This window comes from Penicillium canescens (genome assembly GCF_028828765.1).
Source record: "Penicillium canescens strain IBT 15451 chromosome Unknown utg000007l_segment0_segment0, whole genome shotgun sequence".
In the NCBI taxonomy this organism is placed as follows: Eukaryota; Fungi; Ascomycota; class Eurotiomycetes; order Eurotiales; family Aspergillaceae; genus Penicillium; species Penicillium canescens.
In genome coordinates, this window is record NW_026703969.1 from 709,219 (window position 1) to 733,472 (window position 24,254).

Below are 24,254 nucleotides of genomic sequence, written 5' to 3' on the forward strand. Positions count from 1 at the left end.
ATCTGGTCGGGCGACGCACACGATCTCCTCGTATAGGGTCTTCATCTCGACGGTGATATTGACCCGCTGTCTCCTCGGTGTGGGTAACGTCGGTATAAGACATAGATACCTCTCTAGAAGTATTCTCTTCAGCCACCGGTTGCCCCTCTATGAAGGGTTGCCCTTGCGTGATACGTGGTATGTTTTCTGTATGTTGCGGCCTTGGGGTTACCGCAGTGGAAAGGGGTTTTGATTCTGATATACTCGACAGCGCAGTTCCCATATCTACCGCGGATCCAGGTGTAGGGTCACCTGAAAATACTTCATCCTCTTGCAGGGAGAAATAGACATCCTCGTTCGAGACGGATATATTGCCAGTCGTTGCTGCTCTCAAATTATTCTCGTCTATGGTGGCAACTGAAACTGACGGTGTAGGCGAGTTATCGAGCCTATTGTGTCTGCTTTGCTCCGCTAATGCCGCGTGGGATTCGCTGGCTCCTTCGCCTGGATCTCCATGCTCGTTCTCCTCTCGGCAATCGGAATCACCTGCGAAAGGAGGAGGCCTTGGTGGTACATTGTGAACCCCCTCGCTCCTCTGTTCTAGGGGCTTTCGGGGCCTTACAAAGAACCCTTGGAACATCATTACCTGTACTAAGCGCACGTTAACACTGGTGAAACTCTTGTTAGACTGATTCTGCATTGCTTCAAGGAATAGTTGGTCTTTATTATTGTCCCACTCGCGTTTCCACGGTGGCGATCGTTCACTCAATATTTCCCTCTGGGTATTATCAGACAATTGTTGTTTCCCGCTACTGTTCTTCGATCTTTTTTTTGGGAGCTTCTATGAACTGCTTTCTTTCCAGTGTTTTCGCTGGATCCACCTCTACTATCGTTTCTTAGAGAAGAGTCGCCGGTTTCACAAACCCGTGACAACTCCTCAATCTCAGGTGAATGAAAGCCAAGTGCCATTGCTACACATGCTAGGTGCGATGTCCATTCTGTCCATGCCGTGTCGTCTGTTTCTTTTTTTGTGTCATTTCTCATCACAAAAAGCCACAACTGTTGATAGCTGGACTCGAACTGTCCTTGATTTCGCTCTTCCACTGTCCACTTATCCTTCAATTCCTGCAACTGATCCCGGCTAGGATATGTCGTTTTGTAAATTTGCTTCAGCTGGTGGTATAGAGGATCACAATTTCTCCCTCCACATTTTCTCCTTCCAAGTATCCTTTTCATGCTGTGACTCCATCTCTCAAGGTAGGCGATATGTCGATAAAAAAGACTTAGGGATGGAATAATGCCGGTATATGTAACCAGTCTCCTCTTGATGATTTCTTTTGATTTCTGGTCAAACCTTTTGAAAATAGTGTTCTCGTCGATTAGAGTAGTGATTAAAATCCGATCAGCTGATCTCACTGCAGGTGCTAGACCTTCTAGCTGTTTCACGGTCTCTGCGTCAATTTGGTTTGCCATTTGAAGACGTTTGTCCAACGTATCCCCGGTCATCAGACCAGCCCAAAACGCGACGAGGTAGTTCACCAGCCAGTTCTCATATTCCTAGCAATTGATTAGCTTATCTACCAATATCATCTTCAGTGACTTACAACTTCACATTTTGTTGCATGGGCTTTCTTTATTCGTTTCGGGTTAAAGAATGGTGCTAGCCCCCGTATGCCTAACATTACTAGATCGAAAGTCTTACAAGTCCGAAAACAATTATCCAGGGTTACCATGTTATCCATAATATTCTGGTTCCCACTGGATTGGTATAAGGTCGCTCTTAGTGCTTCTACGACTTCGGCCTTCTCGCCCAAACTTCTCTCAGCCTCCCGAATTTGGCAGTAGAGCACACCAGCGTTTATCGATCGGGGAACGGGATATTCATAGGCTATCAGCTTGATTTGTTCGGTTGATAGGCCTTTTATTCTCTCCATTAGCATCCATTGATCTACATTACTAGGGTGACATACCATCCTTGACCAAGTGAACATATTGCCAATCTTCGCCCGTAGGGTACACACTTAGGCTGGAGAGCGCCTTCAGCCGGGACATTCCATCAAGGCAGAGCAACTCACCGGGCTGAAATATTAAGCGTTCCGCGGAGTCGACTGATTTCGCGAGAGTTCCGGTGCTTGTTTTACTTCGTATTTGTGCCTCTCGGAAGGCCCTTTGCGATACCTGCACAATAGGCTTATGACAAAGCGAGTCTGCGTGCAACTCATCAAGCTGGTAAAATATTCTCCAATGTTCTACGTAGGTTGGAAGAAAAGATCTTTCTTTGTCCCGTAGAAAACGCACTTGGCCAGTCTGGACTTCTGCGATACCTAAATACTCCGGCCATCGGGTCACTGGAACGCCTTTCATGTTTTTTGGTGAACTCTGACTGTGTTCGCACCTAGGAGTTTTCATGTTTTGTTTTGGTTTTTTTATGGTGTGGCCCTCGGTCTAATATTGGACAGGCGCACGTGCCCCAAGGCCCGGTTTTAGCAATGCCTGATGCTCGCTATAAAAGTGATTAGTTAGGAACTTGTCTTTCTTTTCCCGACCGTAATCAACATGGACGGTCAAGACCCGAACCTTCGCCCTCTTCATTTAGGGCAACAATATCCGGCCACGTTCGGGCCGGTGCAACGATACAATATAGAAATCCAGGAGGAATCGATTTGGGAGGTATATGACACTAATGGCAGCTTTGAAAGTGTTGAGTTTAATAATGCTTCCTCTCGGGCTAATCCTCTGGACAAGTCAGTATATGCTATCCGAGCATATAATAAGGACAATGCAGAAGACAAGAAAAGAATCGCTACTATCCAACACACTTTAGATTACCTTCGACACGCTCGTACCACCCAGGATGAAAACATTCTATTCGTAATTGAAGCGTTTGACAATGACAGAACATTCTACACAGTCTCGGAAAGCCCTATTTTGACGCTGTCTCAGATAACAGATTGGGCCCAAACGGAGAAGAAGGCTATGGATGGTCAGAAACTCAACATTTTCACCCACATGGACGTCTGTTGCACTATGATACAGGTATGCTCACAAAAATGTCCCTCACGAGACTTCTTGCATTAACTATACTCAGCTTTCCCGTGGTCTTATCTTTCTAGCACTGAAAAAGCTATACTACGACGACCTAAATGACACTAACATATTCCTTGATTATTCTGGCGTTATCAAGATAGGTAAGTTGGACGAACGAAATACGATACTTAGTAGTACTTACGCGAATTGATAGGTGGCTTTGACAACATGCGGCCTCTGCCAGGAACTCAAAAAATGAAAGAGTGTAAAGATATCAGGAATGCCACTAACGCTGAAGAAGCAACAAAGCAAGCCAAAGCTTCCTGTATAGAATCTTTACAGGGTCTTCCAAATGCATTTGTCAATATCATTGTCAACTTTGAAATACCGACAATCGAAAAAGAGCTGCGCGACGTGGGAAGGAAAGTCAACGCCAGCGACTGGCGATTCCCCGTGGATGATTCCAGTGCCCTAGGGCTGAGCCTTATGTCACTGATCTCTGACTTACGTAAGGTATATTAAGATATACATGTGATACTCTGATCGTCTGTTAACCCGATCTATCGCTAGCCGTTTACTGTTCGGGACACGCTCCCACCGAAATATTTGCATGCCCGGGTTAGACCACTCATCCGCTCGGTATTTTTCCCGGCGGAGGGGTAAAAATAAATAGGACGGGTGCAATAGTTTTTAGGTTCAGGGCACAGTGCACTGGACTCATTTGAACACAGGACCAATCTAAATATACCTACCCCTTAGGTACTTGTTTTCCTTACTAGGGAGCGTCTGGCAATTTCATTACCAAGAGACGTATCGACACGGTACTATACGGAGCTTAATCTTAGAGTGCCTTACGGGGTGTGCCGCATCGCCCACCCCTAGCAAGTTTTCACTTTTCCCTGTCACACCCATATCCATCTTACGACCGAGTATAAGGGCCTAGCAGCAACTGTACCCGCCCTAAATGAACAGTCTAGAAAGTCTAAAAATTATTCCGCCATATCAAAATCCAGCGGTAGTCCAAGCCCCACGTTACGCAATCGTGAGGTACGATTTTCCAAAACGGAGCGAGCCGTAGAGCAACAATAGCTCCCTCCGCAGGGAGAAAAGTCCTTGGTGGAGTATGGTATACGGTCATTGAAGAATGGTGAATCCCCCACTTTCAAATTCTTACGTTCTCACGGTAAGAGTCTTACGGAACAAGCAGAAAGCAAGACAAAGACAACTAGGTGGGTCACCCGATACTTTCTCTTCGCAAGAAGCTTTCAAAAATAATGCCATTTTCCGCTATTAAAATTCAAATCTGGATAATTGTTCCGCTACGTTTTCTAAAAAGCGCTTTAGAAGGGTTGGAAACCAATCCCCCTCTCCCCCTCTCACTCCCCAACGCTAGCCCTGATATATCTGACGCTGTAATTATATTTCACTGAGCATCACGCATCATTGGGTTAAAAGGCATGGTTTTCTAAGACCGATGCACTGAGGTCTTATAATCACCTAATAGTTTTATCTTCTGTCTACTTATCGCCGGTAAAGATTCTTGCGCGTTAGGACACAACTTCCTAGTCTAATCGGCCTAAGAAACGTAACAGAGCTCTTTGAATAGGTGATTTAATGCAATTTATTCTAGTTCTTTACTCTTAAGACGTAATTTTCGAAAATTCGACGCTACATAGGCCGATTCCTCTATATCCACAGTCTTTAACAAATAGGACTTCGAGAGATTAAAGGTGAGGAGTGAATACCTAGGAATTGATACAATTCGACTCAATAATGCTCCTAATGCGAAATAAAATACAATTACAGCGCCAGGCCTAGTCAGGGCTAGTGGTCTTTTTGTTAAAAGCTGGGGTCCTTTTAATGTGACCCTCTAAAAATATATATCCGAATATACAACTGAAGCTTGACTCTATTTACGATGCTCGCTTTCTAATATATTACCGAGATGCCCTTGCATTGTTTCGATTGCAACAAGTTTAGAATATGGCACCTATTCCCCCACCTACGTTCAGAGACTTACCATTTGGCAATAAGGGAAGACCAAAACTGAAGCTTTATATCCCATCTAAACCATCTAAACCGCCTGTACCTGTACAAGTTGTAAGTTGCTCCTGAGGTGATATATGTTCACTGTTAAGTGTCCGTAGCAGGGAACCGGACATCAACCCAGGATGGAAATTGGAAGTCAAGATTCACTAAGATAAACAACGGATGTGTGCGTTCATTTTGCGGTTTGCTGGAATAGTGGCAACGTTAGAGGTTTGCTAGTGTACATGTGATGGCTTGATCTGTGTGAATAGGTGGTTTTCCTGGTCTACTTCTGTATTAAACCACACCTTCATTTAACAATGCGAAAATAGATAATCTATCTAGGTGCTTCCCGCTCAATTAAGGAGAATTGGAGATTAATTGATTGGAGCGTAGAGGCTGGATGCTAAAATGTCAGAATAGTTTGGCTTGGCACAAAACAGTACGCTGGGATAATCAAGTGATAAGGCTGGTCGGTCGATAGTACGCCATGGAAAGGCTTTGTGGATACGCGAGCTGAATTCTAGAGCTACGGATTGTGGTAGTGCAAAGTACAGGTCTGGTTATACGTGACACGGGAAGTTAACCCGTTTAAAAGAAACAGCAACAGCAGGGCCTTCGGTAAACGGAGTGAATGTACGCTTGCCGCACAAAATGAATTATTCAAAGAAAACCTTTAGTCAATCCCGGAATGTTCCTTTTTGTATGCTGGCTAAATTAATGCTTGCGCCGGCTGACTTTCTAACTCTGATCCACAAATATATATTCCGGATCGTCGGTTCTCCATCCAGTAGCCTACTAACAAACTGTCTGCGTGCTTCCACGCTCAGATACTGATTAAGGTTATCGATCCTACCACATTGTTTGATTTCTTTAGGGGGAAAGGAAGTCGGTAGAAGGTCGCGAGTCACAAGTCAAACTGGCACTGTATATATAATGCTTCTGGCATCTGGTGAGAAGGATAGGATTCTATTGTAGTTAAACCATTCGCTCGTTCACCTTCAATAGTGAATGTTCTGCATTGCTTTCCAAAATACCGACATAGTACTCGCACCACTCTATTATTTGGCGCGTAGTGCAGATCAGAGTGTACTTTTTCTGCGCTTCCGTTTGAGTATCGTATTGTGACTTATTCTCTGGTTCGGCTGAGAGCCAATTTACAATGAGTGGCTGGATCAGGCGTACAATATGTTCGTCGTAGGTAGCCCCTGACAGGGCTAGGCTGCTGGTACTTTGGACTAGACTTCGATATGGCAAGACTTCAGATGATACACCTGCCTCCTCAATCTCCTCAATCTCGGTAGGACGTATTGGTTCACTACATACAATTCTTTTAGAATCGCCAGCCATCTCATCGGTTGCTTTACGCTTTTCCCCTTGAAAGTGGCCCATGCTACCGGCGTTACAGAGAAAACAATTTGGTCAACCGATAGTCTTCAACAGGAAACGCTGATCTTATACGCTCGGGAAATTGTATCAGAAATGTCCTATTTGAAGTCCATCTATAAATAGTACTACATATTAACGGTGACGCTTATTATAGTCCTATCCTTCGCATTTTATTGGGAACCAAAATTTCCCACGAGACTAGACTGCGGATGAACAGTGCTCCAAAACACGGATGTAATTGAGTATGACGCGTACGGTACGTCGCGTAAAGTTCTCTTCCGAACACGATCTGCAACAAACATTACCAGTTACCTTTGGAGATACAAGGGAGGCATATTCCTATATGTTATTCTATTGTCACTGTTGCTTTCCATGGAATAGTAACTAATACTAGTAGAATCTGATTTTGAGAAAAGATTTTGTGCCCAACGTGCTTAGACAGCGGAATGTAGGGCCTTTGGTTTCAGGATACGGTTGCGGTGTAGGGCTTCAATCTAGTCACGGTCAAGCTTGTTGTCTATATTTGAGGCTAAAAGCTAAATTTCTGTCAAAGTGGCAGGCCTCTGTAAATAAACACCCCAAAACACTACGTACCGAGGATGCTAGACAGGAAAGAATCAATAAATGATATTGGGCGCAAGGCCCTAGCGGTCGAGCTAATAATCTATATGCGTGCGCCAAACCGACAGCACGACTTGAGTTTGATATATCACCATAATGTCAAATTTGTAGAGCTCTGCATCTCAGACTACGTTTGAATATACAGTGGCGCCCGACATCGCCTTCCATGTCGGGATCGCGAGATAATCTCTCAAAACATAGAACGAAGACGACAGAATTATGTAGAGCATATCATCCTCAGAATCCCCGGCTCTTCCAAGCTGGGATTCATCTCAATCAAGATTCTGGCTATCTCTCGGTAATACGCTGATTTCGACTCGCGTTAGACCACAGACCATATTTCATCGAACATGTATGTGTACCCGGAGCAGGCATCCGCTGCTAGTGGACCATCGAATTTGACAGGTTCAGTACTCGACGCCATGAATGGTTTTTGTTTTCTTTCTTCCGTGCGGGAAACAGTATTTTATCCAGTGGGAGTGGAACTCATTTTTAGCTGATTTGTCATTATAGTCAAAGCCCGCCGACCGAATAGGCCCAAAACGGATTGTTTTATCTTAGGGCCAATCCTAATGTGGAACAAAAATCTTGAACATAGGTGCATAGTAGAAAGTAAATAATATTCAGGTTTTGACATCATATCAGTACTCATTCTGATCCCTAATTGTGAAGGTCTCAAGTTTTCTATACAGTCGGCACTTCGTAGCCACTATGACAGTATTTGCCGAATAGTACCAGCTTACTGCGCCATTTAGACCACGTGACTTTGGAGGAGAACAGGTTGTAGTTAATGTAGCGGAGAAATGCAATCTCGATACTGTGAATCTGGTGCTTGGGGATGCCAGACACTTCCGACCATGCCCCATTGCTGTAGGGCACGTCATCAAGAACTACCGGTACATCAGCATCTTCAACACCAGTGGGGATTTGCGTGCAGGTCGACAGGCTGCCTAGTGTGGTACTAGTAAAACTCACATTTATTGCCAAGCATCAACGCAACGGTCATCAACATGAATTCGCTTCCCCTCTTACCCCCGATCCTCGAGTTAGACCTCTTGAGTCTGTAAATAAGCTCCAAGGCTAGGAAAACGACGTTTACGCTAACTTGTGTGGCCGACAAAATGGTGACCACCCATTCCTGAAACCAAGGACTAGGGATCGGCTTACCAATCCGGCAACGCACAGGACGTTGACCATCCTCGATGGCTTGCAACGTTGAGGTCTCTTCAAACCAGAGCAGGCAGGCGACCTACTTTATTAGTTCAATTTGGCTTTACCAACATGGATTCGGAACACTTACTTGAGCTACAAACCTGGGGAGTGGCTCCTTCTCTTTCTCGCCTTTGGCCGCAGAAGGGGAGCACTGGGATTCTAATTCTTTGTCGATCGACTTTTGTTTAACACTTTTGCGATTTTGCACTCTTTTAGTGGATGTCGTTGGCGACACAGACTTGTGGTGGTGTCGTTTTCGGCGGACAGCAGGCATCTTTTTTTGGCTTCCGAGCTATGATGGTGCTAGGTGTTATAGCCTTAGGATTATTGCTAGAAGATATAGAAATACTCCGACCAGTCTCGAAGCTGGGGAATCTGGTGGCTTTTCTTGAGTCGGAGGCCTGGCAGCACCATAGAGACCCCGTAGGGAATGGGAAATAAAGGAGAGGAAGGGAGAGAGCGATGGAGATAGTGTTTTATAGCATTTCTTTCCGAGAAGTATCAAAGCGAATAAACCTATTTCCATAATTTCGGGTATGAATGACTTTCTCCCTTCAAAATTGGGGCCACTACTGAAGACGGAAAATGGTAGACCTATGTTGACTTCCCTTCTCTAGATTCGATGGTTGTCGTGCGGAAGGCTACTGTAAGCCTTAACATCAACTGCTTAATTGGAATTATTGCTTAGGAAGTCGGCTGGCGTTATCCTCATGTGAACTTGTTGCTAGGAAATAAGGAGAACCGACGAGAACAGGATTCTATAATTAAACCCCTGTCCCTTCCTGCCCCACATGGTCATGCTGGTCGTGAGAATTCTAGTATTTTCGCGTTCTTTCGGTATGAGGGTATACCTTCGATCCCCGATTTCTGTTTCCTTCGGTAATTATTTCTCGGTTACAGCCGTTCCAATAGTTTGATATTCCTTTCAGCAAATCACCTAGGTTGTCAAGCAAACCAGACTAATCATGCAGCTCCTCCTCAGTGCGTCTTCAGGAAGTGGACCACTACATGGAAATACATGGTGCAGACTCCCATCATGCCATCCCATTTCAATGGATATATAGTTGCTGTAGCCTGCATCTATTTCGCGAAGTTGATTTCCCAACTAGACTAACATACGAATCCGCACTCAGCCTAGTGGGTTATGTATGGTTTAGAATCCAACTCGCGAGGGGTTAGGGTAAACCTACAACTACTATGCTCTACGCAATGCCAGTTTCAATTCGGCAAGTCCATTCTGTTCGTAAGTGTATTAGCTAATTTCCGTAATGATGTCTTATTCATAGACAATCAGGCAGTGTTCGCCTTCTCTTTCAGACCTCTTTTCTCGTAGCTCGTAATATAAGAGCTCCCTCTTAGATAGATGGATCCATGATCCTTAGAGATCCTTCTTCCTCTCTCTATCACATATGCGTACATGTCTCGGTAAGAGGTCGGTTCGGAAAGTGTGAGGCCAAGCTCTTTATCCGGGCACCGATCATCAAATACCGACAATCGCTTCCTATCCATTGCTGATGAGCTCCCCAGCTCCCTCGACTTCGACGCTGTCACAACCCAGGCACGCAATCTCATTTTTAGGACGCTCTGTTCATCGACTCAGACAATCGTACAGTTTTTGTATCGTGTGAACAGTCTATATAAACTGTGGAGTACCCGAATGTCATCGTCTGCCAAAGTCTACCGAGCGAAGAATCGTACTCTGCCCAGATTATGTTGTCACATTTCACGTGGTCGCGGTAGGCGGAAGTTAGACCAACGTGCCCGCTGGATCAAAATTAGTTACTAAGGCCTGACACAAAAACCGGGTACTTGATGCTTAACTCAAATAAGCCCATACCTCTGGAGTAGCTGAAACAATGGCAAGAATATCATGTGCAATCCAATTACAGAAGATCTAGACAGCGGAACTTTGAGATATAAACATATATTGACAGCGCTTTCAAAGCTTGGCAGCTGCGACTTCTAATTTGGGCTCTACTATAAGGGAGCTGAGGAAAGCAGTACCGAAGTAGCCTAGCTCATCAGCTATTACCGGCGCAGGTAGAGATAAAGCAGGTCACTACAGTCTAACTATAGACGCTGAGCTTGACAATCATTTCTGCAATAGGGCATCATGTGATTCAAGTTTAACACCCTCTATACAAACATGGAAGGCGGCCGGTCCTACTGCGCAAGCCAGTACATGTATAACCCATATACCCACCAATGGAAAATCCCGATCCCCCTAGAATCCGATCCCTGAAATATGCTGGCACCAAAGGGGACCGGTGACTGCGTCAGATGAGGTCTCCTACCTAGTATCTTGACCCAAGACGACGAGATAGTAAAGAAGGTGGTGCACATTACCGGACAAAGAAACTAAGAGTCTAACACACGCATGTACAGGTGCATGGCGAGCTTGAATCCAAGGGAACCATGGTAATCGAACTGCTTGTGCTCGCTGGAGTTATCGCTGGGGAGATCCTACTGAGGACGTGCTTGACCCGGAAGTGGCCAATGCTTCAGATGACGCTACTGTAGGGGTGGCTGTAATAGAATCCATCGTGGCGCACGAGTCTACTTGGCATACCGGCTCGGAGACAGTCCCTGGGGTTGAAGACTGAGTCGTAGGAAGATCAGCCATGCTCACCGAATCAACTTGTGAGCTCGTTTGACTAGCCATAGAGGTCGCTGTTTGCAAGGTTGGTTAGCACCAACTTGGGAGTTAAGGAGAACACGTGATGTAAAGACGTACTTGAAGAAGAGGCCGGCTCGATGGATGAATTGCCAGATTCTGTAGCACAGTAGGCACTTATAGCGTTTTGGTTAGAGGGAGATTCCAAATCCCTTCGAGACGATAGGCTAGGATTTTGAATATTAATAGGGTATGGGGAGTCATTTAGACTTAGCACGCGAGGTCCAGATGGTAGATCCCAGCTATACGTAACCCTAATAGTAAGCCGTTGATTTGAAGCGCAACGAGGAACCTCCACATCACCGAGGTCAACACGATCGAAATTTGTGGAGGCCTGGAGGGTGGCGTTATAGACACCGGGATCTAGCGGAGGTTCTAGGTTGAATTCGAGAGAGCCATCAGATCCGGACGGAATCGTGTCACTCTGCTCCGCGGTAGGACTCGCGTATGCAATACTAGCCAGACTGCCAAGGCTGACAAGGCTTCCCCAGGCCACATGTCTATAGTACCGCATAATAGTGATTTGCTGAGTACGATATATGGTTCAGATACCCAAGGATTGGGAAGGCAGTGCTATAAAACTAGCAGGTCATTCGGCGCGTCCGGGTTTAGAACGTCCTATTTATAGCATACTGCCGATCAAAACTGGTTCGTTGGAAACTGGTCGGTTACAGGGAGGATCGAAATCAATTTCACCGTTTACTCACAAAGGTTCTTTTCGAACTCTCCTTTGAAACAAGCTATCTATTGCGGGTACTCTGTCCCCGAATCCTTTCTTGTCCAGCACAGCCGTAAATAACGGCCTAAAATAGATTGTGTATTAGTCAAGTAAGGTCTAGGCGTTCTAGGACTTTGACCCAGCAAACAAAGGATGCCTGCTGGTTTGGAGACGTGGCTAGACTTTTTGTTATGGACTAATGTGTTTCGAAATAGGGTTCGAGAAAGAATCTGTGTAACGTACTAATTTTGATCCGTCCTGTATGGGCTTAGGATGCGAATCTTATGCCCAAAGCCGCTCGATCGTGCAAAATTAGGACTGCTGCTATGAGCATTCTAAAGTACATAGGGAAAAGTAGAAAATAGCTCTCATATGAACGCTATTTAATATTGAATCCTACAATGCCAAGGCATCTTACGCCAAACCATCAAAATAATTGCTATGGAACGACTGAGCTTCCTCCCGTGGCTGCGGGCCTTCGACCATGAGCCGGATAGTGAATGCATTGATATATACGGCCCTTTTGACCGAGTCCACGCTCCACAGTCAAGGCGCCAATGTCAACCTCGCGTGCTGACCATCTCCGGGTCTGCTCTAAAGGGTGACTTTAACGGTATGAACACGTGTATGGTGAATCACTTAGGCCATTCGACAGTCTGTAATCACATCAAGTTTAGCCCACAGTCGGCTCTTGCTGGGAATCCTTCGCTTAAAAGACACATCCCGCTTGAAATCGTACCCGCAAAGGATGTAATCCGGCACCTGTGTCTTTCCTTTAGCGATAGTCTCTGTATATATAGCTTGAATATCGAGGAAGCGGCGCGCGAGCTCATGCTATGGATCTTAGGGCAGCTAGAGTCCCCACTGGAAGAGTGGCCGCCGGTGATATTCCTGGTGCAGACTTTACCCCCAGAGGCCGATGCGGAACAGGACCTGAAGGACCACTGCAGTCGTCTGATAGACGAGATAGACGAAGATACGCTGCCACCGGGGTGTTTGGATAAGGCGTTCAAAAATTGTGCCGTTTTCCGACACGGCTGCACGGAGTCCAGCATAAGTGATGTCGTGGAATTGTGCTTACAGGCGAGCGCTGAAAGGCTACAGCAAGGATGGGACAGGCGAAAGAGGCTTCGGAATCTTTGGACACTCACTATATATGTCGAGATGACAGAATTATTTTGCTCAATGAGCACACAACGCTTACCACCCTTGCTGGACTTGGTCGTCAAGCTTCGAGAGCAGTCCTGGCCTGGTACTCAGATGCACTCGCTCTGTTCGCTCCCGGAATGGTTTTCGTATGTCAATGAGGAAAGAACCCCCCAAAGATTTTTGGCCCCTGTATTGGCGGGGTTATTTCTCCGGGATTCTGAGAGTCTATCACATAGTAAGTCGGGCGAATTCGTTCAGGTTGCCGGGTTAACATTCTCTCTACGCGATTAGGCTTTTCAGGACGGGACCTCTTTCACAGTGTGTATGCCCCTCTATGCAGGGAGGCGCTTGCAACGGCCACAGAATCATCGCCGGTATCTAAGATCTCGATGAGCGAGCTGACAAACTTAGTAGTGTGGCACATGGAGCACTGGTCATCTTGGAGCGAGTTGGCCGTGAACTCTATGATGAAATCCGTTCCCTTTACGGGTGTATGCGGATTATGCCTTTGGCATCACCCATCCCTTATTATCTTTCAGTGCGGCCATAGAATCTGCGAAAAGGATGCATGGGCGTGCTCGGTTCGAGACCTTCCGTTCAACACACTCTCTCACATTGAGCATTGTCCCGTGTGCCTGGCGCCGTCAGGGATGAGAGTGCGTTTCCGTCCACTTCAATGTGGCTTTCGAATCGTGACAATCGACGGCGGAGGCGTACACGGAATTAGCCCGCTGGTGATGTGGAAGTACATACTGCTAGGGCTGCCGTTCGGCTTACGGCTATCTGATTATGTCGACCTGAAAGTGGCGACCAGTAGCGGTTCGTACTACCCTTGTCTAACCCATGTGTATATTAAGTTTGACGTAACCCTAGGTTCGATCGTTGGAGCGGGGCTAGTAATTCAGGAGATGGAGCCTGATGAGTGTATTGACATGTTTACTAATACTGCAGGCAAAGTATTCCAAGATAATGCCGCCTGCACATTCCTGTTTTCCGTTACTTTCTATCGAAAGATCCTTCGCCAGTGGCTATATGGCGCTAAATATAGTAGAGATTGCCTTTTAAGTGCTCTGCAAGGCATCTTTGGATGTGAACAACTACTAAAGGCCGCCGCCGACCCTAAGTCTGTGAACAATGTTCGAGTGGCATTTACCATGACCGACTTTAGGACCAAGCTGTACCTATTACGCAACTACGACGATGTTACCGTGGGCGCTCATGGTGATGCTATTTACAACGACGACGGAAATCGCAAGGTCGTGGACGCGTGAGTCTTTGTCTCGTGTACCAGAAAACGGTTTCCATACTAACGCAGACCGTAGGTTGGTCGATGCCTGTGCGGCACCGACTTTGTTCAAGCCGAACAATAATCGTCAAGACGGTGCATTTGCAGCAAACAACCCAAGCGGGGTCGCCTTGGCCGAGCTCAATCGTTTATCCTTGAGCTCTCGAAGAATGCTGGACTTCTCGATCAGCTTTGGAACTGGTCGATTTGTTCGAGAGGACCTACAGCCCTACCCTAGCTGCTTCCCGTGGTTATGTCCGCAGTGGATCCCTCGACTAGGGCGGAGTGTGCTTGAAAGTTTCTCTGCGAGCCGAAACTACCAGCGGCTACAAGAGCAGCTAACCGTCCAAGAAAGATCCAAACATCATAGACTCGATCCTTTATTCGTGGGGCGCCCAATTCCGTTGGATGCTGGAAAGGCAGTGAAAGAGATTAAACGCCTAACAGAAGAATTCATAAAACACGGACTAGACGACCAAGTAGTTCAGGATGTACGGTTGGCTCTAGTCGCGACAGGCTTTTACGCAGTTGCTAGATCATCCCCGACATTCGATGGACTGAAGGGTGTATACTCTCTGAATATCGCCATCGTTTCTCGTTGGAATGACGATGCGGAAGCATCTTTCAAACTTCGAAACTATCTCAGATATGCACGATTCTTTGTGCAGGGTAGGTCTTTTCCTTTCTCCGACCCACTGATGGTAACAGTCACTGCGAGGACACTCGACGCAATCATGGACGCTCAGCTCCAGCCGAGCAATAGTAAATCTCACAATATCAGTGGGTTCCCTATCTCCATTGCAGATTTTATCTTTCTCCAAAGAACAATCCCGCTATGCGACAGAAAGCAGACTCGGAAACGTAAATTTTCGTGCAAAGTATCGTGCAGTGTATTCAAGCGAAGGAAGTTAAACTCCTCCATAATCCCACCATCTCTAGAAAGATATCTACCGCAGCCTCTTGGTTCCATCGGCTCAAATGTCACGTGCCCGTACAATTCCCCTACCGCCTTTTCTACCGCCTTTACTCATTACCCTTATAGTACGAATCCTATTTGGGCCCATTTCTTTAAAAGAATTATCCAATTTTTATTATTTAGACGTTTTCTTGCTTACTATAGGCTGTCTATTATTTAATGCAGCGATGGTGTATTTAGTAAGGAAACTAATCCTTTTTCTATTCTTATTATTCTTCTTATTATTATTCTTATTAGTATTCTTATTAGTATTCTTATTAGTATTCTTATTATTATTCTTATTATTATTCTTATTATTATTCTTTTAAGTCTAGTTTATTTTTGAATATTTTCGAGATAAATATTTACCCTTATTAATTGTCATTTTTATGTCTCCACTCCTATGAGGTGTAACATCCAAGCTTCGCCGTAAAGTCCTGAAGGTTATGAATATGGAAGTACCGCTTGTAGTGGATTAAGATATTGGACCCACGGACCCAATTGTGGTGCCTAAGCGACATATGCTATTGCAGTGAAACGCTCAGGTATACCTAGGTACACAGAGATTATCAAAATAAAGAAACTCATGAGTAATGATGAGCTTAAATGAATGTGAAAAGCGGGGACGAATGTCAAAGCCATATTCCTCAAACATACTAATCGTTCCGGCCATCGAGTGCTACATTCCCTAGGATCTATAGTTAGACCTGCTACTTCTAACAGGGTCATATTTAGCTTCGGCAGCGATATTACGCATTTTCGTATATAATATACCACGTGAAAGCGTAGGACTAATTTTTAAAATCTCCAAAACAGTGTAGCAAAGCGAAAGAATGAAAGTTTGTCGCCTCATCGCCTTTATCTGTGCCTTAAGGCACGCCCTTGGCGACACGGCCAAGTCCTCGTCCAATGCCCAGGTTGTCACGTACTGGGGACAGACAGCAGGCCAGAAGAGTCTACAAAGTTATTGCGCGGATGACGCCGGTGTTGACATTATCCTCCTTGCGTTTTTAAATACGTTTGGCCAGAATATGGATACACCATCGGGAAAAATCGGCTCATCCTGCCAAATTACTTCAGGAAATCCACAAGGCTGTGAAGAGGTAGCTGCTGGTATTGACTATTGTCGGTCGAAGGGCGTCAAAGTGATTTTGTCGCTCGGTGGTGCATTGGGGGATTACGGACTAAGTTCACGGGAGGAAGCAGAAACTATCGGTCAGAATCTATGGGATGCATTTGGAGGGGTAAAGCAAAGCCGCATTCCTCGCCCCTTTGGCGAGAGTTTTGTAGATGGATGGGATTTCGATATTGAACTTTACGAGGGGACCGAATATTATCGCTACCTCATCGCCAAGCTACGCTCCAATTTCGCAACCGATCCATGCCATACATACTACATCACAGGTGCCCCTCAATGCCCTATACCCGAGCCCTACATGCAGAAGATGATTACCAGCGCCGATTTTGACTATCTGTGGGTCCAGTTCTACAACAATCCTAGCTGCTCCCTTAACACCCAGATCAACTATGATGAATGGGTCACAAACATTGCCAACACGCCTTCTACTAATGCCAAGGTCTTCATCGGCGTCCCGGCCTCGCCCTTGGCAGCTACAGGCACCGAATCTGGCTCGCGATATTATCTTGATCCAAGTGCGCTAGCCACACTGGTACGGCAACACGCGACCAATCCAGCATTCGGGGGGTTATGGCGTGGTCGGCTGGGTATTCCGACAGTAACGTTCAGAATAGTTGCACTTACATTCAGAATATTCGCAAGATAATTAGTTCCGGGAGCCCTTGTTAAGTCTGGTACCTCGCCAACTGAACAGCAGTCCGTGCCCGAAGAAATTTATTTTCAACCTCATTGCCTCTACTTGTGCCCAGATTCCACCAACTAAATAACTGTTTTGCCGTATCTTATTTTAGTCTGGCCGCCGGGCAATCTAACATGATCGTGACAGTGACAGAAGAGAATGTAATGCCATTCGGAAACAAACTAGAATACAAGAAATCAATACCAAGATTGAAGCGCAATATTAAGCCCCAATTCTGTAAAATAAGAATTAAACGCACACAAATTCTGTTGCTTGGTAATCCATCGAATATTTTGATTAAATATGCTTAGGCGATTTTCAACACGAGGCAGCAACAGCAGATACACACTTCAAAGAAAAAGATAGATTTACCCTTAGTTAAAGTGAAAACTCATGACTTGGGCGTGAAACCCACCTAAGCTAGGATAGTCGCAGACTAACCTGTTTCTAAATCGTTAATGCCGTGTTGAACGGTCAGAAGAGTTCTGCTGCAGAGCTCTAGTATTGATGGGACAGCTAGCCGGTTCGGACACGCATAGCGTACTAGGTTTGTGGTTGAAGGTGACTTAGATCGGTGTCAGAAGTATGCAGAGAATGGACTCATTTTTGATGAAAAACAAGAGGATCATACTAGTGGAATTTTCTCACTATACTTTCCTGACAAGCGGAAATTACGCGACCTGCAACGCTCTCGATGAGATTTGTAAGGAACGGCGGCAGCTTTCCCTTCTCTTCTTGACCAAAGGGCGGCGTGTTACTAGACAAGCGCTGATATTTTGCACGACGACATTCCCTACATTCCCTAATGAGTCTATGAGAAACTACTTTCGGGCGGTGACGCCACGTATCATAGAGCCTTCTGTGCGGTGGACGATTCCGCGCGATCGGATATTTATACAGCCGACTAGTCCTTCGCTTCTGAATAAACATTGCTGGAGATGTTGCTCCCGCTTCACCTTGCTGGAATATATATATATTTCTAGTTACGAGAGGAAAATGTCCCATTGCCTAATTTAGAAAAACAATAAGCGTAACCGAAAAGTTCATGGGAATGATAAAAATTGGGAAACTTATTAAGAAGGTAGCATACATAAGCTTGAAATAGATCTGCTGGAAGTGGACCGACCGGCTTGGAAATCGCGAACTAAGGCAGAACAACATCACGTGATCTTTTGACATTCTCGGTGAGGAAATTACGTAGCTGCTAGTTACTTAGTTAACTAACTAGGTTGGCAATTTAAACTGGGTAATTACATAATATTAGACTTGGTAGGAATGACCGAGTCCCAATGCATCCATGCATCCACACGAGACCACAACCCTGCCAAGTGCCTGGGATCACATCGGCGCCGAAACAGCTTTAGTCGAAATGTCGCTGGACCCTTGCTATTCAGAATACGGTGACATGATATATGGAAGCAAATCTTACAGCTTTTTGTGGGACGAACATTGATCTGGTAGTAGCAGAAAACCACAACGACCTCCTATGTGGGGTGGGACAGACAGTGGGGACTCTGAGCTCCATAAAGGAGTGGATGCGATACCTCGCAGAGTAGCTACAGATTATAAAGAAGCAGCTTCATCAGCTTTATTATCCCGCGATTGGATATCTGACGACTTCTCCCTCCTAGATCGTGGTTTACCCCCTCGTCTTTTGATCACACGGAACTCCAGTCAACACCATTTCACCTACGAACCCGAACAAGCGAGATGGCTACCGTATTCCCTATTTCGGAGCCCAAGGCGGCATCAGAGCATACACACCTAAATGAAGGACCTCCAAGGATCAAAAGTAACCGAATCAGCATACCAAGACCTCTTACCTCAAAGCAACGTGATACTGGAAACCCCTTGATCGGTAATAGACAGCTGCATGATCACAGGCCACCAGTTGTTACAATTACCATTGAACCGATGGACAGATCGGGCGAGCAGCTTATGTGTGTTATGGACGTGTTTGATTCATCCGCCAAACGGAATTCCACGTTCCGTCATCTAGTAACATTGAATGGTCCCTAGAAGCTACTGTCAAGGTGTGTATATCCAAATATTACTATGTATTGTATCTTACTGAAATCAATAGAGTGAGCTGAAGGTAGGACCAGGAGCGAATCTCTTATAAACTCATGACATTTATTGGAGCAAAAGCGTGACCCTGGATGGTTCTTAGAGTACGAAGATTTTGTTGAATTGGAAATTTAAACATCCCTGTAGCCATGTCGATCAAAGTCCTAAGCCTTGAATCAAGCAGGATTCAACTATATGCACTAAATTCAAATACGGGTAAAGCGCCGACGCAAAGTTAGAACGTCAAGGTCCATCACCCAGGCTGTACTAGGAACATTGTTTAAAAATGAGCGGAACCACGTAAGCATGATCATTCAATGAAAGAAAAGGTATACGAGAAATAAACAAACAAGCGAATGCAGAGACACTCGGAATTAGCTTCATCTCGGTGCTCTCTTTCATTCGTCGAGCTCTGCTCTGCATCACGCTATACTGGCCCACGTCGTTGGAAGTACTTCAGTACCTTAATAAAGTACAGAAACGGTTATCGTATCATGGTTTATGAGCCATGCTCTGCCTAACAGTCGCCTGCAAACGAACAAACGATGCGTACAATGCAAGGCGCGTATCAAAAGGCTGCAAGATACTTTATGCACTTAACGCTTCATTTTGCACCGTAGGACACTACCACTCTTTTAACCCGTAAAGGTTTCTAGACGATTCTTTACTTCGGACACACGTTTGGCACTTTGCTTGTAAAGCCAACATCGGGTCTCAGCGGCCACAATTTTCACTGCCTCCAAGTAAGGGAGTGTCAAGATATGAGTCGAGCATTTCCTTCACGAAATCTGGCACCTAAGCAGCGATTGAATCGTACTTTGCGCGGATAGAGTCTTTCTTAGATGGAACCGGAGATTGTCTCTCGAAAGACGAACGGCGAGCTCTTGAAGCCCCTTGTTCTGGCTCAATGGCGAAAAAGACATCAGATATCGAATCAAAGTATTTAAAACGGTTCAATTGACCTACAGCCCCGATCACGTATTTTCCCGCGTCCGCGTCACGATGCTCCGGGATGCACTATTTGTCGCCCAAAGCGAACAATTGTGCGTATAATTGAGGTGCCGATATTGATAGCAGGGCATCGTTGGTGAGCCGTCTGTCGGTCTATCTTCTATCGCCGGTAAGCTCTGAATAATCACCAGTGTATAGGAAATCCACGATTTCTCTAACAATGGGCATCCATTCATCCGTCATCTGGTACGTAGATTCTGCTGCTTCCTACATTTAAGCTAGGTTAGAAATTAACCGAGGGAAAAAGCCGACGTAAGGGACAACTTGCTTTTGAATCCCGGGTGCAAGCAGCTCGAAACACAAAAGATTGAGAACATAATATGATTTATGAACGTCGATATCGACTTCGTCACAAATGAGTTGAAATCGGTGTGAATACCACTTTCACGAGATCTTCAGTTATTTAGGAAAGCTTTATAATTCTGGGGGTGAACCTACTGCGAAATCTTATCAGTGATGCGCTGAGTTTGTGTTGATGAAGTGTTGGCATTGTTGCATTGGTTATATCGGAAATAAGAGGGCAAGAATATTACATAGACCTTGCTAGTACTCGAATGCATTTGAAACGTTGGTCAAGTGATAGCTAGGCACGGTCTCAGTGAATGTCTTGACGTAGTACCTTCAGTAATGACGTAGCTATATGTTAAGTCTTCACTATGAGCTAACTGTGTTTGATGAATAATTTTCCTAATCTTGATAACTACTGTACCGAATTTGTGGATGTTGTCCAGCAGATTACACATCCGGGAAACCGGAGAGGTCATTCGAACACGCCGAGGCTGATAGAGCGATTTACTTTAGCCCACTGCCTTGAGAAAGAATTGTAAAATTTAGATTTAGAATGGTGAAAGGCCTCGACAGTGTCAACGGTATAATTATTGCCATTCAATTACGAAGCTATTCATCACGTGACCCAAAATTATCTATATTTTGAGATTCCTATATCGAAAACAGACCAGTGTGTCTCAAAATTGAGTTTGAGAACATGAAGAAAGTAAAGTCCCAAAACTGATTTTGAGCCCGTCTATACAACAAAGAGAAGAGAAAATACCAAGGGCGAGCATGTAAAGCGATTGATAAATGTTAAATAAAATGGGAAAGTAAACCAAAAAAAACAATTAAATAAAATAGAATCAAGGATGAGAAAAAGAAAATGGAAGCTAGGATATAGAAAATAAATTAAAATAGCTGGAAAATGACAGGAAAGGAAAAACAGAAAAAAGAGGGGAGTGTTAACCTATTGAGTTAGTATTGAGGACGGTAAAAAAAATCAAAATCAAATAAAATCCATAAGCGAAAACGAGAAAAAAAAAAAAAAAAAAAAAAAAAAAGAATAAAAGAATAAAGGAAAACTAAAGATTAAAGGGAGATAAAATGAGGGATGGTTGGTAAGATCGCAAAAGAAACAAAAAGTGGAGAAAGGAAAGAACAAGGAAAACATTATGGGCGGTAGAATATGGAGAAATAAAAAAATAAAAATAAAAAAGAAAACCAATAAAACCCGGAGTTTCTCGTCCACTCACTACGACCCACTTATGATAGCTCTTCTTATCTCAAAATAGATACCTCGTCTAGTGGATAGATTGAGTAAAAGAGGGGGGGGGGGGGGCACTGCATAATAGGCTTCATATTGACAGAAAATATACATCGAGATATATTCATTCAGGCCTATACAAACGGACCAGGAATAGGCGGATATTAGACTAGTAGGTAAAACTCTCACGAAGCTTAAAAGGTAAACCAAACACAGAATAGGAAAACACTCATAACTTCCCAGAAGGAGCGTGCTGGGTAGTGGAAGGCTCCACCCGTGTAAACCAAGTGGCCTGTTGGCGACGCTGGAAGATGGGAAGAAGTTGACCCGATGCGTGATGTAGACGTGGCCTTTCCAGGAGGGATCGTAAATGCCCCCATTTTGACGGTTTGCTTGAAATTCGAATATACGGTATCTCTAGTTCCTGTTGCCGAAAAGATAGATGAAGAGCTCCGCCCTCTGCTATATGTGGCTGAGTGGGATTGGATTGTCGACGTAGCGATGGTCGATCCCTCACAATAGAAAAGGAATTGTTGGAATTCCGGAAGAGCTGAACTCGTAGTGCGCACTCCCGAGCCGGAGTCCACACAGGATTTGCAAGCGCGATGGGACACTTGGAATGGAGAACCTGGAGAGCACAGCTTCTGGGTCTTGGTAATTGATTCGGCCGCCTCCATCGCATCGTTACACGGACCATAGCACTTTCCCGGAATGTTCAGGTCTCGTTGGGTATTTACTCGCGGTTCGGGAAACTCGAAAATATCGTACCCAAGCCCGAACTGGAGAGGGCTTAAGTTGATAAATCCCGGAGCCACAGTGAATCGTATTTGGCCGGACGACGTCGTCGAGCCCTGAAATGAAGTACTAGGCAGCGGGGGACTGGGAATACACTCCTCGGGCGCACAGTAATAGGTGTCGGCCGGTGGCCCAGCTTCAAAGTTGCATTCACCGTTAGCCGTTCTCTTGGATGGGTTACAAAGAAAGTTTGGCGGGCAGCCCCAGGTGTAGTCGCGAGGTGGCCGTGATGTCGGTGTGTACGTTGGATTGATGACTCTGGTCGGGCAGATGGAAAGCGATGAGTCTATTCACGTTAGCCAACGTAGTCTCGTTCTCTTCTGTCTCCACACTTACTGGGGGAAACCGATGTCGAAGACAACGCGGCACTTCTATCATTAGTTTGAGCCTGCCCATCGCTGGGACTTCCGGAAAGAGGCACAGGATTGGCCGGGGTGACAAACAGCTCCGTCGACGACTGGACTCTCGAACTTAGTTCCTGTTCAGTCGCATGATCGATCGAAATTTGATCGGTAGATACCCTGGAGCCGCCTGTATTGGACTGAGAGGCGACTAGGCTAGAGTCGGGTCCTTCCTCTGTGGGCTGGCCTGAGGGGTTACCTGGACTCGTAGGTAGCGGAAGAGACGATAAAGGTGCCGCGTCGCCTGTTGTAGTGGGTAGAACCGTAATCCATAGACCCCCTTGTGGGCTCTCAGTAGCGCTCGTATAGACTACGACGGTGGTAGTTGATACTACGATTGTGGAATTTCCGGCAGGGCTCGTACGTGATGAGAGCGTGACTTGATCTTCTGAGAGCTTAGATGGGTCGCTGGACGATGTGGGAGTTGACTGCGTGACCGCCGTATTGCTTGGAACGTTGGTCATTGTCCAACTGGTCACATAGCTGGTATCGTGAAATGTAACTGTGGCGTATTGAGTTGACGCGCTTGGATCTGAATTGGGAGCTTCATCCGGAGCAGATTCGCTCGGCAGACTGGGTGTGTTTGATGTCGATAGGTCCACTTGCGAGCTATCGATCACGCTCGTACCTATTGCCGTGGTCCTCGATACCGTGATCGTCGAACTTTGGTCGGAGCTCGCTGAAACAAATACTCCACTCCCTGTCATGGTAGGGGAGTCACTATTTGACGACGGAATTGACTGGCTGATTGGCGTCGTGTTTGAAAGTCCTGTAGTCCCCCAACGAGTTGTGTAGCCGGTATCATGGACCGTGACCGTGGTATATTGAACCGACACGCTCACATCTTGCGTGAAAGATCCACCCGACAAGGGAGTAGGAGCGCTGGGAGCGAGTGTGATAAAGCTCACTACCGTGGTCACCCTCCAGTCTGTTACGGTGGAGATATCACCGACAGGAGTCTCGGTAGAAGCGGGTATAGTGGTTGTGCTTGAGACGTCTATTGACGTTGACTGGACGTCGGTGCTAGTTTGCGACGCTGTGGCTTGTGGAGACGAGCTTGCCATGAGCGAGGTTGTCGTTTGGATCCAATCGGTGCTAACGGTCGTGCTAAGGGCCGTTTCCGTACATGTACAGTCGGTTGTGTCCGTCGATGTCGTGGTCAGAGTGATAGTAATCATGCGTTTGGCCAGCTGGGATATAATCTCCTTTGTCGTCACCCCCACCCGCCCAGTCTGGCAGGAGGGCACTGTCTGGCTAGAAAGAGAGATGGAAACATCGGAGGCAACCAGTAAACAGAGACCTTGAATGCAAAGCAAGACGAGGGATAGGGTCGAACTCCGCATTCTGATTCTGTATGCGACTAGACAAGATTAAACAAAGGTGGGTAGAATGATACGGAGGAAGGGTGTCGAGTAAAAAGTCGTCGTGAGATAGACCTCCTTTATAATTGCTCAGTTCCATGGTGCGATACTAGCGCCAATAGGCAATTCGATCGGAATGGGTTTGGTTTTGAGTCATAAAAACCCCGGAGGTGATCCCATAGGGAGGGTTTTAGTACCCGCTTGGTCCACGATACTTTCATCCACAGATCA

General features: G+C 45.7%; 5 protein-coding genes across 5 annotated transcripts; 2 read left to right on the plus strand and 3 right to left on the minus strand.

Annotated features, from left to right (window-relative positions):
• Positions 1-7,728: 7,728 nt before the first annotated feature.
• N7446_010610 (cyclin family protein) lies at positions 7,729-8,530 on the minus strand (the record flags this gene model as incomplete). The annotated part of the gene is made up of 3 exons (XM_058519353.1): positions 7,729-7,994; positions 8,020-8,293; positions 8,345-8,530. 3 exons carry the CDS (start codon positions 8,528-8,530, stop codon positions 7,729-7,731), a joined length of 726 nt encoding a protein of 241 aa, XP_058368191.1.
• A 2,084-nt stretch (positions 8,531-10,614) lies between these two features.
• On the minus strand, positions 10,615-11,444 carry N7446_010611 (uncharacterized protein; the record flags this gene model as incomplete). Its single annotated transcript, XM_058519354.1, has 3 exons — positions 10,615-10,719; positions 10,826-10,926; positions 10,991-11,444. The coding sequence occupies 3 exons, from the start codon at positions 11,442-11,444 to the stop codon at positions 10,615-10,617; spliced, it is 660 nt and encodes a 219-aa protein (XP_058368192.1).
• A 2,003-nt stretch (positions 11,445-13,447) lies between these two features.
• Positions 13,448-14,947, plus strand: N7446_010612 (uncharacterized protein; the record flags this gene model as incomplete). The annotated part of the gene is made up of 5 exons (XM_058519355.1): positions 13,448-13,616; positions 13,671-14,064; positions 14,120-14,751; positions 14,791-14,862; positions 14,934-14,947. The coding sequence occupies 5 exons, from the start codon at positions 13,448-13,450 to the stop codon at positions 14,945-14,947; spliced, it is 1,281 nt and encodes a 426-aa protein (XP_058368193.1).
• Positions 14,948-15,870: 923 nt separating this feature from the next.
• On the plus strand, positions 15,871-16,821 carry N7446_010613 (glycoside hydrolase family 18 protein; the record flags this gene model as incomplete). Its single annotated transcript, XM_058519356.1, has 1 exon — positions 15,871-16,821. One exon carries the CDS (start codon positions 15,871-15,873, stop codon positions 16,819-16,821), a length of 951 nt encoding a protein of 316 aa, XP_058368194.1.
• Positions 16,822-21,660: 4,839 nt separating this feature from the next.
• N7446_010614 (uncharacterized protein) lies at positions 21,661-24,005 on the minus strand (the record flags this gene model as incomplete). The annotated part of the gene is made up of 2 exons (XM_058519357.1): positions 21,661-22,547; positions 22,598-24,005. 2 exons carry the CDS (start codon positions 24,003-24,005, stop codon positions 21,661-21,663), a joined length of 2,295 nt encoding a protein of 764 aa, XP_058368195.1.
• Positions 24,006-24,254: the final 249 nt, after the last annotated feature.